Consider the following 20,853-nt stretch of genomic DNA (forward strand, 5'->3'; position numbering starts at 1 on the left):
TTAGTGAGAATATAAAATAATGCCTGACAAATTCGTCCTTAGATAAAGAATGTTTCACACTGAGTAATCATGAAGAAAGTTTTTATAGAAAGTAAATTTACAACCTATGTTTAATTTCAGGAAGATTCGGCATACTTTGAGTGGAATACTACCGGTGACACTTGTAATAAAAACAGTTTTTTAAATATTCGTACAGTTTTCGATGTTTGTCATTACCTCAACTCATTACCTATATAATGACATCGTTGTTCCCGAGTTAAAGAATTTCAAAACACTTTAAAGTTACATAAATTTATAAGATATACTAGACCTTGATTTGTTACTTTATATCCATTGATATATAGTTCGCTCATTTGCGTCATCTATAACTTACTCCATTAGCCTCTCTCTCTCTCTCTCTCTCTCTCTCTCTCTCAAATTAAATTACGAGCGGTAATTTCTCAACTCTGCCTTCTACGATCTGATTGGACAAAGGTCCGTCAAAATATTATGTAAAAACTTTTCTGGAGTTGACGCCTATTAAACGCTTCTACGTAGTTCGTTGTATAATTATCCTACATTCAATGTTTGTGTTTTACTCAAATTATCTCTAATATTGTACCCCAAAAAAATATTTGTGTATATTTTAGCCTTTCAAAGTGAAGAAAATCAGCAGTTTAGTTACGATGTCCATACCATACATAATATTTTGTGTCAGTCTAGCAATATGCGTAAGTAAAGAATGGATTTTGACTTAGTTTATGAATGCTTTAAGGCACAATACTTTCATCATAATTTTCCAATTTTAGTCATCCATATCGAAAATGTGCCCAGAATCTGTACCTACTGTTTCTGTCGTACCCCGATGTCCTTCTAATGCCAAAGAATGGGTATCAGCTGCCAAACAAAAAAGCTGTAATGAACTTGGACGGATCCAAACATGCACAAATCCTGACAAATTTGTCTATCACTGCGTTTTAAACAAGCAAGCTACACAGCTACTCGAGGTTTGTGCACCTACTTGGTTCTTGACAGGTAAAAACAAGCATTTTCTATGTTATGAATTCAATTATCAACAATTTGCAATCATATGTGAATATAAACATTTTTATAAAATCGATACGATATATGCAGAATTTTAGCGACTTTGCAAGTTTGATATTATTATCGTGATATTCAGTTTTGTAAAATTAAATGTTGCTTAGGATTTATTCTACAATAGATAAATTTAACCTAAGCTTGCTCGACTCATTGAAATAAAACTATATTAACCTATTGATATGCCATAAAATTTGCTACATTATAAATTCCAAAAAGAATAATTTTATTACTGGCATGCAGCCAAAAAACAGACTGAATTAAGAACATGGAGCGGTGTCCAATCAAATTGAAACCATGCGTGCCTAATTACTCGACATACAATTACATGTATATCTCTGTGTCTTAGGGAAACTGCATGCAGTTATATTAAATTGGTGATTTTCTATTCTGAAGGATGCTATGCTTTCATTGTTTTTCATGAGGTGTTGCAATAGAATGTACAGTTACATGAAATAAAACGGTTCATTAAAAAATACGTTTCCGTTAAACTTTTACTTAATGTAAAGTTTGGCTGACTCACTACGTGAAAAAAAAATGCCCGCAAAAAATCTACCAACTGCTGACAACAGGCATTACGTCTATGGTTGAACTTAACGGTTTTGGACCTTTTCAACTGTTTAAACGTGATTAAAAGCCTGATAGTCTATATATTTTTTCCTACAAAAGCCTATGTTCAACTGTACTTTTTAGCTCACCTGAACCAAAGGCTCAACCAAAGGTCGTCGTTGTTGTAAACTTTTCACATTTTCATCTTCTTCTGAAGAACCAGCTGCAGATTTCAACCAAATTTGGCGCAAAGCACCACGAGATGAAGGGAATTCAAGTTTGTTCAAATGAAGGGCCGCGCCCCCTTTAAAAGGGATATAATTGAGAATTATTGATAATTTGTTGGTATTTTTAAAAAAAATCTTCTCAAAAACTATTCAGCCTGAAAAGCTTAAACTTGTGTGGAGGCATCCTCGGGTACTGTAGATTTAAGTTTGTTCAAATGATGGTCCCCGGGGGCAGGGTGGGGCCACAAGAGGGGGATCAAGTTTTACATAGGAATATATAGCGTAAATCTTTAAAAATGTTCTCAAAAACTATTCAGCCCGAAAAGCTCAAAATAAAATGGGAGCATCCTCAGATAGTGTAAATTCCAGTTTGTTCAAATCATGGTCCCCGGGAGTAGGGTGGAGCCACAATTGGGGGATCAAGTTTTACACAGGAATATATAGAGAAAATCTTTAAACATCTTCTTTTCAAAAACTATTAGGCCAGAAAAGCTCAAATTTAAGTGGAAGCATCCTCAGGTAGTGTAGATTCTCTTGTTCAAATCATAGTCCCTGGTGGTATGGTGGGGCCATAATGGGGGAATGGATTTTTACATAGGAATATATAGAGAAATCTTTAAAAATCTTCTTCCCGAAAACTATTAGGACAGAAAAGCTTAAATTAAAATGGAACCATCCTCAGGTATTGTAGATTAATGTTTGTTCAAATCATGGTCCCCGGAGGTAGAGTGGGGCCACAATTGGGGGATCAAGTTTTACATAGGAATATGTATAGAAAATCTTTAAAAATCTTCTTCTCAAAAACTATTAGGCCAGGAAAGCTCAAATTTGAGTAGAAGCATCCTCAGATCGTATACATTCAAGTTTGTTTAAATAATATTCCAGGGGTAGGGAAAGCTCAAATTTGAGTGGAAGCATCCTTAGATAGTGTAGATTCAAGTTGTTCAAATCATGGTTCCCGGGGGTAGGGTGGGGCCACAATATGGGGAAAAATTTTAATACATGAATATATAGAGAAAATCATGGTCCCTGCGGTAGGGCGGCGCCACAATGGGAGATAAATTTTTATATATATAGAAAATCTTTAAAAATCTTCTTCTCAAAACTATTAGGCCAGGAAAGCCCAAATTTGAGAAGAAACATCCTCAGATTTTATACATTCAAGTTTGTTTAAATAATATTCCAGGGGTAGGGTGGGGCTACAATGGGGGATGAAATTTTACATAGGAATATATAGAAAAAATCTTCTTTTTAAAGACGTTTTGGCAAGAAAAGCTTAAACTTGTGTAGAGGCATCCTCGGGTAGTCTAAATTCAAGTTTGCAAAATCACAGTCCCTAGTGGTAGATTTGGGCCGTGATGGCGGTTTGAATTTTTACATAGGAATATATAGAGAAAATCGTTAAAAATATTCTGGGAAAGTTTTCGGTCCAAAACTCAGTACTTAGTGTGGAAGCACAGGTTATGCAGATTGGTGTTTGATGAAACCATGATTCACTGGAGAAAAGTGGGACCACGAAATGGGTGGGGGTATATAGGAATAGAGAAAATCTTCTTACATGTACAACAACAAAAGGGCTTGGTATTTACCAAAAGAAAGAAGTGGATAAAAATTGGCAGATTTTTTTAGCAAGATCTACTGTACTTAGTTGTCAAGATATTTTGATACTGTAATGCTTATTTGATCAGAATGAAGGCAATTGTTGCTCAGGTGAGCGATGTGGCCCCTGGGCCTCTTGTTATTGTAAATTTTCATTTCCACACGTTACGTACAATCTTATTTTTCTGAACGATCATAATATACACTTTAGTTTTTTTTTTAATTATATATTTTCTACAAAATTAACGAAATTGTATTTATCTACCGGGTGTTTTATTATTTTAGCAAAATTTAAACCCGAAATTTGGAGAAAACAAATTGTATTTGTATAATTTCTTAAAGAACTCTAGCAGCTTTTGGCAGCATTGTAGCAACAGATAATTCCATTGGCAATCCTCAAAGGAGCAATTTGAATTACCTTAACAAGATACAATGTAAAACAAGGCGGTTTTCCCGGGGGTTTTTGTAAGGGGGTGGGGGCGGGGGTGGGTGGGTGTTTTTTTTTTCTTTTTTGGTTACGTTAGTTTGCTTCAATTGCTGGCATCTTTTGCTTCAGGATACTGTGCCCGTTTCAGTGAAGAAGACAAAGGAATCATAAACGATCCCGATCTGGACTGTACCAAGTTTGATTCCCCCTGTCCAACACGGTTTTTATCCAATGAATCTTACAAATGTGAGTGGTGAACTATTGAATTATTCAGTTATGTGTGATATTTTTTTCGAATATGTTATCAACATTAGAATTGCATTTATTTGCATAGTAAAATGTACACCAATAGATGAATTTTACAATTGTAGACCAGACATGCTACCAAAAAATTGGCCAAAAATCAAAGATGCTTCACTTAGAGAAGTAAGACACTATTACAAAGCTTGCATTGAATAACGGAATTACATCCATTGCAAACATGTACAAGTTAAAGGGAAGAGTAAGGATCATGTAAACTCAGAAGACCAAATATTCCAGTGATGGTTAAGAAAAACTTAAATTGTATATAACAGACTTTTGATTTTTATGCTACATGTAATATTCACCGTCATCTCTTAACCTGTCTTAATTACTTTTGAAATATAACGTAAAGGAATGATTGCGTTACTAAATAGAAAACAACCCTAAATTTTTAGTTACTTTTAAAGAAGTCCAGCTCCAACTACCTCTCTCAACTTTTTTTTTTATATTTTACCCATTTGGGACTAAATATATTTAAATACTTCATGATGACGTCATTAAAACAATGAAAAGCATAAATCACTTAATTTTACCTTATTGTACTGTAATTACAATTATTTGAGGTCAATGATAAATATTTTGAGACAAGCTGTCTGCTTTTAAACATTTTTCATTGTTTTCCTGTAGAATGTAGTAAAATAAAACAAAGGAATAGATGAAACAATTTCAAATATACAAAATCATATAGGCTGATGAAAGTTTAAACATATTATATTTTTGTGTTTTATTTTAAAACATATGTAGTTTAACAAGTTGAAAATCTTTTACATGTATTGAAGTTTTAAATCATGATTGCCAATAAAACTTGTTGTATAAAATATTTTTTATTGTTGAACTCAAACTTGATTCTGATTGGTCAATGGATGCAAAAGGGGATGGATAGGATAAATAGAATGTTTCTTTTATATTATATTTTGTATCATGTATACTACATCACGCTTTCTGTCTCCAGCATACTAGCTATACTAAGCTATCCAGTGAAAACTTAATGGATAACGGCATTGTAATTTTCAACATGAATAAACCAAAAAGTAAAAATGTAGAATTGGCAATGTTTTTTGTAGGGATGGGACAAAAACCACATTGACATATGTTTTTTTGGCGATATTTGCAATAGCTACAATAGTTTTGCTCATTCTCCTTTGTTCGGGATGGAAGTTGAGGAGAAAACATATTAGATCTAAAAAGACCAATAAAGGCGACTCAGAAAGTATGTAATACAAGTACATGTATATAGAATAATTCGTTATGGACAGAACGTGAAACACGTGTATATTGTCTGTAATTATAAGAGAGATAAAATAAACCGTGCCATTCAACTTTGTTTAATGATTTGACAACAGAGAAAATAAAGTATTTTGTATTTTGCAGGCGAAAAAGAAATACGACATTTGATAGGTTTGTATGTCAAAACCTTGTGCTAATAGTGATTACTTAGTTTTCAATTAATAGTGCATTTTTATGGAATAGTTTAGTTCAGTGATTCCTCATACGTGTTATACATTGAAAATAAAGTTACTTTGAAAATATTTAAATTTAAAAAAAACACATTCACAATTATATTGCAGAGGATGAGACCAGCGATCACATTTCAAATAGTGAAAATCCTTATCGGAAGCAATCTTCGGTGTTTGTATCTCTCTCTCTCTCTCTCTCTCTCTCTCTTTCTCTCTCTCTCTCTCTCCATACTCACACAAAATGAAAGATAGATGAAGATTGAGAAAAATATCACATTATAATTTCGATAGTTGCTCGGAAATAATCTGAGCTAAGCAGAGAGCCAGAAAGATATAAAACTGCAATTAATCGATTATTTGTAGAGATTCAGAGACAATTGAATACAAAAGCCTTTCCGGAGTGAGACAAAGATGCTGTTCTTTAAAGGTATTCATAAGCTTATACCATATAAGGTATGCTCTACTGTGAGTTGCAGATTTTATGCATTCGCAAAAAATAAAACTTCTCAAACATTCTCAATAAATCAATAACTTTTCTATGGTGAAATTTTACGCATGTGGTGTATAACACTGTTATTTACAGCTTTTTCGTCAAATTATGTCCCTTGCTACTTTAAAGTATAGGTTTAATGATGTTTGTTGATGTTTTATCCCACGTTTAAGGGTTAAAACAAATAAGTTAAAGAAAAACAGTTGGAACTAAAACAAATGTTTTGTACATCTCAAAGCAATGGCGTGTATGGATGTGTTTAGAATTTTTTAATAAAAACGCATTTTTACTATTATTTTTTTTTTAAAGTTGACAAAAAATGAAATGTTAACATGCATACTAGTATTGTACCAGTTATTGGCTTTTGTGAGTGTTCGGGTATTCAAAACTCACATATTCGTATTTTGTTTAATCAGTTGTCTGCTTGGAACAAAATAATAAAAACTTAGCAATCAACATTCAAGTTAAGTTTGGTAACTAAAAATCTTAACTAGTTTATAAATTCATTTATACCTCTGACTTTTAACGATGAAAGATAGGACGAAATAATGTGAAAAATATTACTGTATTGAATACGATAACATAATTCCAACTTTGATGAAATTGTATCAGTTTGGAGCAGGAGAAGAATATTCACGAAATTTAACATTGACAGTTTGATGCAGCATGAAACGCATAAATACGCACCATTATGTTTTGAAAATAGGTATAACTCGATTCTGTTATTAAACAGTTATACTCGCACCAAGTGTTTGCCCCTAAATGATAACAAATCTACGTCCACATCAATTTCCTGTAATTTTTTAAAATTATAACTTTTATAAAGTATGAGATCCATCCATAAATACACATGGCGGCCCTTTATGGACAATTTGGGGTTAAACTGTTTGTATGTAAATTTCAAATTTATCAATAATCTTAGAAATAGAAAGTATGATCCATTTTCATTAATTGTGAACTTTAACTTTAAACTTTTTTTTAAAGGTCGCTGCGCATCAAATACCTAAGTGCTCTCTGTGTGTTATGTATGAGATTTAACCAAGAGGAGATATTATTTGAAAATTTATTTGATATTGAAATGATCTTTGTTTCTTAAGCAGCTTCTAAACAGAAGTGATAAAAAAACCTCCATAAAATCAATATGAGTAACAATTTTACACTAACGCAAACAATGGTATTGCCCTGCACAGACCACAATAGAAGTAAGCTAAAGCTGATGTTCATGACTGTATAACTAAAACAAAAATCATAAAATCAAATAAAAAAATGTTCTTATCAGCTTGTCGAGTCAAATAAAAGTTGATTTTGAAAAAAGATACCAAAAAAAAAAAAAAAATTAGCAAATTACATCCATTTAAGTTAGACAACACAATAATCATGCATGATAATTCCGTACTATTATGATACGTAACACATTATTATCATTTTTGTAAAATTCTGTCGATATTTGAAATGAAAATCCACACAAGACACCAAAACCATAATTATTACCTTCATTCATTTGTTTATTTAATAAACTTGTGTTTTGATTGATATCTTACATACTGTTATGTTTTTACAGGGTATCAGCACCGTTGGTGATGTAATTGATGCCCTTTCTAGAGACCTTGATATCCAGCGTCAGTTTCTCTCTATCGTTGATACAACAACAGGCCAAATTCTGAAAGAGGAAGACCTAATAAAACACCTTCATATAAAATGCATTGAACTTATGATTGGAAACGAAAACAGAAATAATGGATTTTCTGGAAAGGATGGTGGAAATGTGGAAACTGATGTAATTGATAACAAAAAGCTAACTGGTGGAAAATGTCAAATGAGTTGCGGTCATTTTACAGGTTATTATTTGTTGAATCATATTTTCAAAAATGCAAAAGAAGTTATAATGCACTCAAGCTTGCAAAATGTTACTGATGACATCTCTTCCGTTTTAACGAAACTTCAATCTTAAAATTTTAGAAAAAAAATTTTGTCCAAAATATTTTCAAAATCAGTTTAAAGATAACATTTACTCAGAATGAAAAAAATCCATTGATTATAATAAAAACATCATTTGTGTGTTATAAACTTTTGGCTGAAGGGTTATTTATCACTCTCATAAAAGTATGTCAATTAACCTACTTTTTGAGTGAATGGTCATTGAATATTTTTTGAAAAATCCAAAAAAAAAAAAAATCATAAAATTGTACACTGCGATTGAGAATTTCTTGATTGTAAATAATATTGCAGATAATAAAACCTTTAAGAAATAAAATTCATTAGAGGAATGGTAGTGGCACTACATAGATACAAAGCATTACATGTAAGATTTCAGCACAATTAAAAAAAAATCAAGTCAGAATTTCCTCTATTAGTTTTCAAATCTCAGCCCATTTTGATCCAATTTCACAAAAATGAATAATAATAATACAAAAACATGTATGGTATTGAACTACTTATAATGACCTTATTATGTTAGCATAAAATTTATATGAGGTCAATTGTCAAAATTTTGAGTGTCTTTGGTGTCTTTATTCGTTTTAAGATTGCATTTCGTGCCATGAGATTATTTTAATAAATAAGTGAAATAAAACCAACAGATAAACCTGCAACATTACATAGACTAAATTATAAAATCTTAACTTTTAATAGTATAGTACTACAGAAAACTACTGCGAAAAACAAAATCTTCAGATTTTACCCTGTTTAGCTAATTGTCCATTTTTGTTTGAGCCTAATTCCTTAATAAAGTAAAAATATCGAATATCATGTCAATAATAATTCATTTTATAAACACGTTTTTTGTGTTTAGAACAAATTTTACTCATGACATTAAGGATCCTCGACCTCCCGTGACTTCTATTTTTTTTATGACAGTACGTCACAACATGGCAATTTAAACGCACTGTGAAACAGTTTAAATCGCCACTCTTGGATGTCTATCTCTGTGGCGCAATGGGTGTAGCTTAGACCTATCGACTCGCAGGTACCGAGTTCGAATACCGCAGGGACTTTTATTTTCATGAATAGCGGTAAAAAAATTTCCACCAAAAAATTCAAATGCATGATAGAAATCCATATCTTTAACAAATTGAGAAGAAAGGGCTTGTATGCAGAACTTTTGCCAGGTATGTGGACGACCCTTGAACTTTCTAACAATCCAAATTTGAGAACTCAAACACTAAGAAAACAACACCCTTAAGATAGAGACTTGAACTTTCTGTGTATATAAAATTATTGTTTGTCTTCTGACATAAGGCCGGAAAGTAGGATCCCTCGCTTCCGGTCGAAACTAGAAGTAAAATTTTGAATTGAATTTTTTGTTCAAATAAAAAACGTGTATGTGTTATATAGAGTTTATTAAGCTTGATTTAAAACTGAAATCCATTTTTAAATCAGACGATGCACTGCAGAGATATTGGCGTTTAAAAATAGATTTCTCTAAAAAGTTTGATTCCACGTTCTTGCTTAGGATAAAAAGTCTTAAGCTCAGTGAAATTAACTTGTACCTACAATAATTCAAAAAAGTCGTACCCGAACACATTCAGATTTCTTATTAAGTTATTCCTAGAATCGTTTAGGTTTTTGGTATTTCGTACTTAAAATCCTTTGGATTATGTACCAAACATTATTCGATATTTTAAGCATCTTTTTTGTTTTAGTTACTTTTATTCTTAGTTAGGAACTCTACTTCTTACAGGAACTTCCAACGTTGACATTAACGGAAAACCCACTCGTTGCAACGAGTTTTGCTTCAGTTCTTTTTCATTTGTTATCCAACACAAATATTTGAAAAACTGTTTCATTGATTGTTTTAAATTTACATATATTATATACTTCGACGAGATCTCTTTAATTTTAAAAAGCTGATAAAATCATCACGTTCGTCATTAATTGACGTGTATCACGGTTTAAAAAGTGATGTTGTCCAAAGCTTTTCTCAATATTGATTATAGATAGAGCTCTGAGATTTACAAAGAAGGTAGACCTACCGTTTAGGACATAAGACTGGAAACTTAATTTGGACACTTCCGGAAGTAAAACCATGGTTTTTTTTAAGTTTTCATGTTTTTCAATTTAAATAAAATAAAACATACGTAACTTATGGCCATTATTCTGCTGGGAACGAAACTGAAATCTGTTTTAAAATCGGACGATGCATTACAGATATTTTTTCCCGATATCATCTGCTCTTTCAAAATAGAAAACCCTTATTCCATTTAAGACATATATTGTTAGTGCTGAGTCTTAGTAGAATAGAATATTGAATATATCCATATTGCTTGCACAAATAGTGCTGCCTTACTTCGCAGGCACATCGAACACGTGTTTCGATCAAACAGTTCATAACGTCTGCATCTCTTTGAAAACCCCAGCGGCACCACATCCAACACAGTATCTAAATGATAGTAAATCCAAGAAAATAACGCAACATTGCTTCCATCGGTTTCTACAAAAGCGCCCCGTTTCTAAAATCCATGCAATCATTGACAATGTTCGCTCTGCCACACTTTGTGATTTGCGCATGTGCGATATTATAACATTCACTGAAAAACGGTTAACTATAATCGAGGTTTTTGAAGTATGCGTGCCTGGATTTCAGTCTGTCTTGTTTTGTCGTTCATTAGATATTCATTGTCATTGCAGTTGTTGTCATAATATTTTTGTTCAAAACGCGTTTTTACAAGTCTTTTCGTCCAAAGTAACGTGTTCGGGTGTATGAAATACCTGAATGCGGTGAAGCATAAATAGTGCCATCGGCCTTCTGTACGGGTGTATAACGATGAGAAGAACAATATAAATTGACAACTACTATGGAGGAAATCGGAGATAAAAAGAAAATAATGCGTATTTGTGAGTTCATGTCAGCTTTAAGTTTGAAGCTAACCGACATCTTAGCGTTCATTAGCGGTGTCCAGTTATCCTTGCTAGATGTTTTAAATGATTTAAAATAATTTAAATGTTATATACGAAAACAAATTGAAACGATATGATGTAAACATAATTTTCATGTCTTAAAATACAATAAGTGTATACTATATCATGTTAACTGTTATCAATGTACTTTTCCAGCTCCAGATTCCCTGTTTAACTATGCAATGAAGGAGTTGCCTTGCAGTTCAGATTCATGTCTGCAGTGTCCGGGATGTAAAGATAAGGGGTGGAATGTGGATGAACTTGAGACCAAGTGCAATATGTCTCCAGATGAAAAACTCTTCTTTTATTATGTTGTCTTCATAAATAAACACACAGACGATCTTAAAAGAAGGTATCATGATTCCATGCCGTGTCTGTTTATCCGGGATCCTAGCTTGGAGTTTCCAACTGTTGGAACTGCAAAAAGTCTCGCTGAGCTGTGAAACGTATATTGTAAATACTGTCATTAAATTGTTTTAGGAATAAGGATTTTATGACGTTTGAACATTCACTAATTAAAATGCTTGTTGAAATATACATTACAAATGATGCATTTTGAACAGCGCTCGAGTACTGTACTCAAAAGCCTTTTTTGGTTTTGTTCCAATAACTATTGATGATATTCCAGTATTCTTGACAAGTGCAAGATTTTGTTCTTCACATCAGCCTTACCATTAATCAACAAAGCTTTTTTTAAATACACATTAATTGCCGCCTTAATTTTATGTACTTATCTATTTTGTAATTTCAATTTTTTTTATTCATATTTATGATTTGTAAAGAATACATTTTTTAAATTTTAAATCGCAACATTTGTATATTAGCATCTTGTGTTCATTTTATTTTTTTGTGTTTTCTCATCTTCCTTACATTCATTTGTATTAACTGTATAGTCTTTGTCAATGTATATACATGTAAAGTAGGACCTTTTGAAATAAAAACTTGCTGTCATGATCTCTTTCTCCCTCCCACCATTCAGACATGGCTATCTATATTTAAATCAGGACTACACATGTGTATGCTAAACCTTACTGTCTCTTTTTACGTCTCAAGTAACATTTTTTTGAATATGTAATCTGTGACGTTCCATTTTCAATAACATGCCAAACCTGATCACGACTTAGGAGCATAAGTAAACGTCATCACGAGTTTTAAGAAAAGAATTTTATATATGCATGATCAGTAACTTCAGCATTAACTTGAGGAGGCTTCGTTGCTCATGAAGACAAAGTCGACCCAATTTAAAAACAGTTTCAAGTGCAAAACCGCTCTATTGACCATGTATTTATAAGATTTAATTCCAAATACATCTTCGTAGAATTGACCTTCCATATCACATATTTGGTTGTTTTGAATGAATGCATACATGTTGACACCCCCCCCCCCCCCTTGTAACCCCCGTAAGCATCTAGGTTGTCCATCTCGTTGTCGTCTGGGAAGTAGTTCTGGGGCTGTAGTTACGATTAAGTAGTATCGCTGCACTAGAAAAAAGTTTTAGGTAGGTTTTCGATGTATAGTAGAAAAAGGTGAAAAAGACAGGTTTTAAGTTTAAATAAGTGTCTATTTGAGACCACATGTTTGTTATGGAAAATTAATGATCCCGTTTTACCTGTGATGCTAAGGGCGTACCGTCTGATTTAACAATCTTACATGTTTTGTATAGACGGTTAGATTGTCTTCGGTCGCTCATTAGCTTGTACGTACAGATAGATATATCTCGTTATACGCATCCTCCATACCGAAAGAATGTGGGGGTTTGTATTTACTGAAATAACTTCTTTTACGGCTACTTAGTTATGTAGACCGATAATTAAAGTCAATTCTGCTAGAAGTCTGTTGTCTGTAATTTTGTCGCTTGCAAAGGTCATTTTGACTTATGTTTTTGTTGACTATTAGTCTCCGTTAGAAAAAAAAAAAAAAAAAAAAAAAAAAAAAAAAAAAAAAAAAATATATATATATATATATATATATATATATATATATATATATATATATATATATATATATAAAGAATCATTCTTTGAGTAATATGAGGTGATAATTTCGGTCGGGGTGTGATCAAATCCAATAAAGCCCGACGGGCTTTATGATAGATTTGATCACACCCTGACCGAAATTATCATCTCATAATATTCAAAGAATGATTCCTTATTACTTATATTTATATAATTTTAAGCCATCGTACGATTATATATTTAAATATTGATAAGCAAACTCCGCTGGCGCCTCGATTTGGCGTCATTTGTATTATGGGTTACATAGTACAAAATCGATATGTAGTGTTATCACAGGCAAAGACACTGGAAAATGTATATATATATCAGGTCGATTTTTTTTATTTACATTGGTCTTATACGAAGGATGAACTCATCATCGTATTTTAAACAAAAATCATTTTTAAAAAGAGAGTTTTGTAACGGTAGTTGTACCTATCAAATATGAAGCTGACTGATTATTAACGTCTTTATACAAGTACATGTATAAACACTCATGTCTTACAATTCACCTTATCGCAAAAGTACTTCATATGAGTAGGACACTGGTCGCATTAGAAGTAATTTCCTTTTGTCCAAGAGAATCATGAAATGAGATGCTACAAATATACAATTCTGTTTGAATGGATGCTGTGGACAAATTGAATTTCAAAGGTGATACTGTCCAGTGTTTTTGTAGATACATGTACAAAAGTTTGGGTAAATGAACTAGAACTCGGAATGAGTGTTACATGTTCAGGTACCGATATAAATATGCTGAATATCGGACGATCTTAGAAGCAGTCTGATGTTTATTCCTATCAATACTTTTTGCATATCAGATTTGAAAAAAAAACATTATCCAAGAGTTAACTTTGACAGGCCATTGGTGTCAAAATGCGATTGGGTGCTCATGAATCTGAAGACTTCCAAGAGTACGTGGTTTTTTTTTAATCATACATGTATGTTTTTGTTAGATTCCCATATATAGATGTATTTTGAGACGTATTTAAGATATGGGTTTTGTTAAATATCGCAGCTGCATTTTAAATGCAAAAAAATAAACTAAACTCAAACAAATGTGTTTGTTATTTAATGTCAGGTTTATAAATGAACGATATAACATTCATTATAAGACGTTAAGGAATAAATATAACTCGAGGTTATTATGTTAACGTGTATCGTATCGGTTTTGACGCAAAATACACTTTTAAGCTTCAATTTGTGAATCATAAGCAGAGCTTTAATAACAAAGTTTCGTCGATTTGAAAAAAAAAATAGGCTATTAGAATGTAGTGACCCTGGTTATCTTGCATTTTATAACATGTAAGACCTGTATAAATTAAATGTATGCTTTTTCAATGAAAATAGATTAGTGCTCTCGCAGCTGACACAGACTTAGGCAAAACGATAACTTTAAATTTTTGATAGTATTATTTATATATTTATAATTATTACTAGGTTTCGGGGGGTTTAATTATAAGTAGTCATATGCAACTCTTAAGTACTGTTTCGTAAACCATAAACTTTACTTTGTATTCCAATATTAACTAATTCTGAAATGAGGATGTTAAAATTAATCATTTGATATCTTTATCGTGTAAATGATAATATTAAAATCTTCAAAAAGGACAGAAAGACATTTTTAAAACAATCTTAACAATGCGATATCTTTTCCGTGTGCTAACCTTTCACGGAAGTCATCGATGTCATTCATTTTCATAAGGAAATAAACCCAAACCAGAGAGTAAAAAACCATTAAGCTTGACATTGTTATGATTCCAGCTTTGTGTTTTAAAGTATAATTCATGATTGTACTTATGAAGTTAAAAAATATATGCAATATCTGTACATGAAGGCTTTTCATAAAGCCATACAATGCATTAACCGGCTTTCACATAGTTATTTGCCAGTCATTGCTTTACATAATTGGCAGTCAGGCAACAATACAAAAGGTTAACCTATTATTCGAGCAGAGGCAAAAAAAAGTTTGATCAGGGTTGTCATTTTCTTTCTTGGTATTGCTGCAAACTGTCATTTACTTCCAAGATTATTTGGTTTTTGTAATACATAATTTGTTTGATTGGAAATTTATTAAATATAATGCAGGAGCAGTATTAAAATCAACATAACATTTTGAACTCTAGTTGAACATGTTCGTTTGACACAGCGAGCACTCTAGGGATACAGCCTTGAGATACGATCAGAACCTCTCAAGAAACCTGATCACCTAGCATCAATCGTTGTAGTCTCAGATAGACATAGTTATTGTGATAGGTGTTTTGTATAATAGCACATGCAATCATTGACAACAGGTTTTATGGACAAAAGCTGTATGCTTGAGGGCTCATTAATGAGACCTCTACGATAAAATGGTATATATTAAATAATCGTTATTTCTTGGAAAAGTATTGTAACAAAATAAATTTGCCATCTGGCCATTAAATTCTTATAATTTTTATCCAGTTCGAAGTATTAAGGAAGTTTTTCATTTATGATGTCTTCAATGTTTATGAGTGAGTGAAGAAGTATATGGTGTTTGGTATCATATATCACATTTACTCTTAATTCTCAATAATAGCAGACATTTATTTAGTGTTGTCACAAGGTTATATATCCTGTAATTTAAGTTAAAACTGTTGATCGATTATTCAAGCAAAAAAAGTATAAATTATTTACAAATATTTGCAATGTTCCTCTGTACTAAGAGAGATTTCTCATCAAGACACTCATCAAGCTTCAGACACCAACCAACACTTAGAGCAACTTTTTCCAGTTCAGTATTATAATATTATTTAAGCTACGTTAAGTTATTGATTTAAACAACACTATGCAACATTTACGTACTACTTGAAATATGATTTTTCATCGCCATCTCTTCAATTTGGGTCAAAACAGCGTACAAATATGTGGGGGTTTGAATAAGCCGGATAGCAATTTTTTATTGCTTTGCCAACTTTTATTAGATTTTTATTGAAGGGATAAGGAATTATTCTTTGAGGATTATAATGTGATGCTTTTGGTCGGAGCATTGTTGAATCCAGTAACGCCTGAAAACTTTATGATAGAATTGATCTCGCTCTGACTAAAATTATCATATCATTTATAGAAAGCTTCTCTATTGCGTATGTTCATATACTTTTTCAGCAATTGTACGATTAAATATTAGAATATTGATATATTTCTTTGATTTTATTTGTTCCATATATTTGTCAATACGAAAAGTGCTAAAGTAAATGGGTTACATTAATGATATATCCATGTACAATAACAACTACATGTAATTTGATTTAAAACAAAACGAAACCGGGTGCATTTTTATCATGAAAAGGCGGGTTTTTTCAAATGATGGAAAAAAATATATGTCCAGCATACATTTATTGTTGTCCCTTACCTGCAAACTGAATAATGTCATGATGCACCAACCAATTATACATGTATTAGTTACTGAAGTTTTTTCCCGTAAGTAGGAGAATAATTATGCAATCAAAATATAGGTAAGTTGTGTATGTTTCAGATTTTATGTTTGTATTATAAACAGTCATAATCATATAAGAAGGTTTATAAACCAATGCAAATAACTTTGTCTAACAAACAGAAATGAACATTGTCATTGACATAAAAAAAATACCGGTAACACGTCAATTTGTTATTGATTACGTATTGAGTAAATTTTACAGGATTATATAACAAGACCTATTTGTTGCCACTTTAAAACAGTACATTACAATACAGTACAATACATTATCAACCAAGCCTAACCTAACAGAAAGCAGATCCAAACCAAACCCCAGATCTTCTTTCTGTCTGTCTGCCATGGCGACCAAAACTTTATTCCATGCAGATCCCAGGCTGATCCAAAGCAGACCCATAGCGGGCATATTAGGACAGGCCCGGATTTCAGAAACAGACACTGAAATAGGGCTGACTACGAGCGGACCCAGAGCAGACCAACGTTTCTCAAAAAGTAGACCCCGACCAGACACAAAGTGGACATGGGAATAGATATATGAATGACGTGAATACTTTGGCGAACCGTACGCGCATAGTTTACGTGCATGTAACAATTCGTTGTGTTACCCGTTGATAAGTGTGTTGCTTGAACGCTGAGGGTTATAGAACGGATTATAAACTGCGTCTAAACCAATCAGATTTCAGTATTTAACATGAAAATATATTAATAGTTTGTGTGATATGAACGTTTTTACAGAGTACTTACTATTTCACCGTTACACAATATTCCCTGAAATCCACATTAAGAATACGAACGTATAACTAGAAATAAGATACATGTACTTTAAACAATCGCAAAGAAGTCTTTCTAGATTTGATGCAAAACGGCATTTTTCCGAAATTCATCAGTCGCATAAGATAGTGTATTAATTTTACTGTATAACGTTTTGGCGGGAATTATCATGGTACAATACCTTATCCCAATGATTTATACAAATTAAAAGTATATCTATTGCAGCTATATTTACTGTGCAGTTTGACTGTTCATATTTGTAAATTAATATGGTATTAAGTATATGTACCTAGCCATACAAAAAGACGTAACAGGTGATACATGGACAACTATGCTATAAAAATAAAATATTGTAGCAATAAGAAATCATTTTTTAGTATAATGATATAATCAATTACGGTGGTGGATGATCAAACCCTAAAAGTTTCAGTGCTTGTACAATAGATTATATCACGTCCGACCGCATTTAATCACCTTATGGTATTCAAAGAATGGTTTCTTAATATTTTAAATATGATTTCCACCAATCCACCAATTATTTACTTTAATTATAACTGATCTTTGCATGGTATTTTATTTCATATCATTATTCCAACCGCGTTTGCGCCACACAATACGTCAGTTGCGTCATTGATGAAACGTATAAGACTACATGACTGTACACATATATGTGTGACAGATTTGATTCGTGGTGCTATCACAGACAAAGCTACTGGAAAATGTAAATATATCATAATATTCAAATCAAACAATCGATAATATTTGTACGACAACACTACTAAAAATGTAATGCTAGTTTAAAGTTCTTGGATGGAGCTTTCATCTTAAAAGTACGTACTTAACATTCGGAAACTCATTTGTATTTGCTCACTAAGGGAGGTGAAAGACAAGAAACATTATCTACTGCAAATAAAATATTGATTGCACAGATGAAGAAATAGAATTACCACCGACACACAAATGAGCAGTCCTGATGAAAAGCTACGTAGTATATAGTATAACACGAGGGCAACTTGTAAATATTATATATACATCTATCTTAGTTCGGGAGAGAAGTTAATTCGAAGTTTTATGTTTAACTCATTTCAGACTAGCTTATTTTTATAAGGTACAAACAGTGGGTCAGGTCATTATTCTTTAAACTGATGCATAATTTATTTATTTTTAGCTAAGATATACAGATTTTGAGCATCTTCACACTTTTCATACAAACTAAAAGGTCATTTATTCTCCGCCAAATATGGACAGGATGTTTTGTTTTTTGACGATGACAAATGATTCATTGTCATTGAGATTTACACCGACAGTTAATAAAACACAACTATCAGCAAAGTGATGAAAGTGGAGAACAATATTAACATAAATTGCTTAATGGTTCTCTAAATATCAATACAATTACCTTAACACACTTGATAAATTTAAAGAAAATATTGAGTTCTTTGGTACAGTTTTGAGAAGTTGAAATGTGTTGGATACATAAAATCTATTAAATTATACACCGAATATGGTAATGACAGATAAATGATAACAATTTCTTCCTTATTCCACAAGGAAACATTTGAAAAATGGACGCAGTGACTTTTATGTTATTATTTTCAGCTATAGTAATTAGAATGAAAAAACATCAAATATTTCTCCGTTTCAATATCAAGTTGCATAATATCAGCTAGGCGATATGTTTCATATCCTTAATTTTAGAAGTTCCATTGTAATAATTAAAAACTATTTTTAAAGAAAGGGTCTCAGTCGGTTTAGCAGCGTGAGATATATAGATTATTTATGAGGTGTCTTTTTACTAGAAATGTGCTTAAACGTTCTCAAAAGGACGTACTTTTTTATCAGGATAACCCAAAGTTTATTTCCATGTATAATTATTATATGAAACGGAAGTTTGTCTTAAAATGCAATAGATTCATAAAAATCAAGAAATGCTACTAGACAGAAAGAGATGCATGTATTTTTTGTGAGCAAAAAGAAACTTACAATTTGAAATCTTTTTTTGAAGTTTTATTAATTATATTTATAAACATGTAATTCATGGGGAAAAAATCTTTTTACAGAGCATGTTTTATTGTTTTATGCATGCATTTACCATAGCGTAATGTCGATTGTGAGTACATTTATTTCAACGACAGTATATTACAATCTAACTTGAACAATTAACAATAAAAATAAAAAGAGTCAATTCAAGAAAAAGGAAATCCTTTCTAGATAGTCATTTTTTTCAGATATTGTGTGTATATGATCAATTTCATCTTAGTTAATTGCGGAAGAAGATGCAGAATTTACACAACGAACGTCGAACGTTAAAATAAGGAGGTCATTACAATTAAGACATCTACAGCATTATCAAATCAACTTTTAAATACTGATGCTAGATTCGTAAAGTGATATACATGTATAAGATAAGCAAACATGATGCAGCAAAACGTTGTATAGAAGACGGCCATGGTTTGTGTTTCTCTAGCTGTCGTGATTTTGATTTTCTCAACGACACTCTACCGTTTTTAAAAGCTATTCTACTTGAAATAATTAGATGTACCCGTTATTTCTTTTCAGCACATAAACGTTTGAAGAAGAAAATGTATTATTTTCAAAAATTAAACATGTCTTATAGAGTTAAGTACTATGAAATAACAACTAAATATGTTATGCTGCTTTTCAGTAATGCTGTAAAAGAAAATTGAAAAACTGTAAATCATTACAGTTAATTAAGGCACATATGATCGGGAGAATTAAAGGGAGGAACTTTGTTATCGCTGCAACCATTCTTCTTTTACGTACAGAAATTTAAACTATGATGACCCCCCTCCCCCTTGTTTGGGGGGGGGGGATGTAAAATTGAATTGAAGACTAATGTCATCCCCCAGCTCCCTCCGCCCACCACAGACTCCACAGTGTTTGGTGTATCCCATTTTTATCAATATTTCGGATTCCCGCCTTCAAAATAAAAACGATTTTACTTGCCTGTAGTGTATTGTTAACATTTCATCATAATGTAGTGGTATGTTTATTTTATATTTCCGTTTCGTACATCAGCAAGCTTAATGCGTTTTAAAGTTAACTAATTATACTATTTTTTTCGTTTCTCTTCCGTCCCGTTTTGCGTTTTAGCAACACCCTTCTTGCATTGAGTGAAATAATCTCATCATTGAAGTATTTACACTTTGGTGCAGTATTTCCCGACGAGAATTTAAATAGAGATAACAGATTTATGATTATGATAAAGGAAAAAGCTATTATAAAGGAAGTAATACCGTTAGCATATCGTTAAGTTTGCCGTCGTTTTTTTAAAAATGTCACTGGAATTTTATATCTATTTTAAAAAATTTTGTAGAAGATTGTGCAAAAAATCAATAACTTAATATTAAAGACTCGTCCATGATTATCACATTGAAATTGTTGATTGCAGAAGCATTTGATTTTCAATAACTTTGTTGAATAAGAAGCAGTCTGTACTCAATACCTAATAATGAGTCATGAAAAAAGATAGCAGATATGATGCAAGTGTGCTCAAACTTAAACTTCAATGTATGGTGACATAGTTCTGCTGCTACTTGTCAGATTTTTATGTCGACTTGATACATGTACTTATTTCCTAAAAATTTA

At 31.9% G+C, this 20,853-nt stretch overlaps 1 protein-coding gene and 1 pseudogene across 1 annotated transcript; one reads left to right on the forward strand and one right to left on the reverse strand.

Moving 5' to 3' along the window:
- The window catches only part of LOC128183957 (uncharacterized), a 442,412-nt pseudogene that overhangs the window by 168,936 nt on the left and 252,623 nt on the right, over nucleotides 1-20,853 (reverse strand).
- On the forward strand, nucleotides 58-12,102 carry LOC128183952 (uncharacterized). The gene is made up of 10 exons (XM_052853198.1): nucleotides 58-710; nucleotides 789-1,014; nucleotides 4,009-4,125; nucleotides 4,251-4,305; nucleotides 5,247-5,392; nucleotides 5,554-5,580; nucleotides 5,751-5,811; nucleotides 6,003-6,066; nucleotides 7,691-7,967; nucleotides 11,182-12,102. The coding sequence occupies exons 1-10, from the start codon at nucleotides 666-668 to the stop codon at nucleotides 11,466-11,468; spliced, it is 1,305 nt and encodes a 434-aa protein (XP_052709158.1). The 5' UTR covers nucleotides 58-665; the 3' UTR covers nucleotides 11,469-12,102.

This window comes from Crassostrea angulata, chromosome 5 (assembly GCF_025612915.1).
Source record: "Crassostrea angulata isolate pt1a10 chromosome 5, ASM2561291v2, whole genome shotgun sequence".
In the NCBI taxonomy this organism is placed as follows: Eukaryota; Metazoa; Mollusca; class Bivalvia; order Ostreida; family Ostreidae; genus Magallana; species Magallana angulata.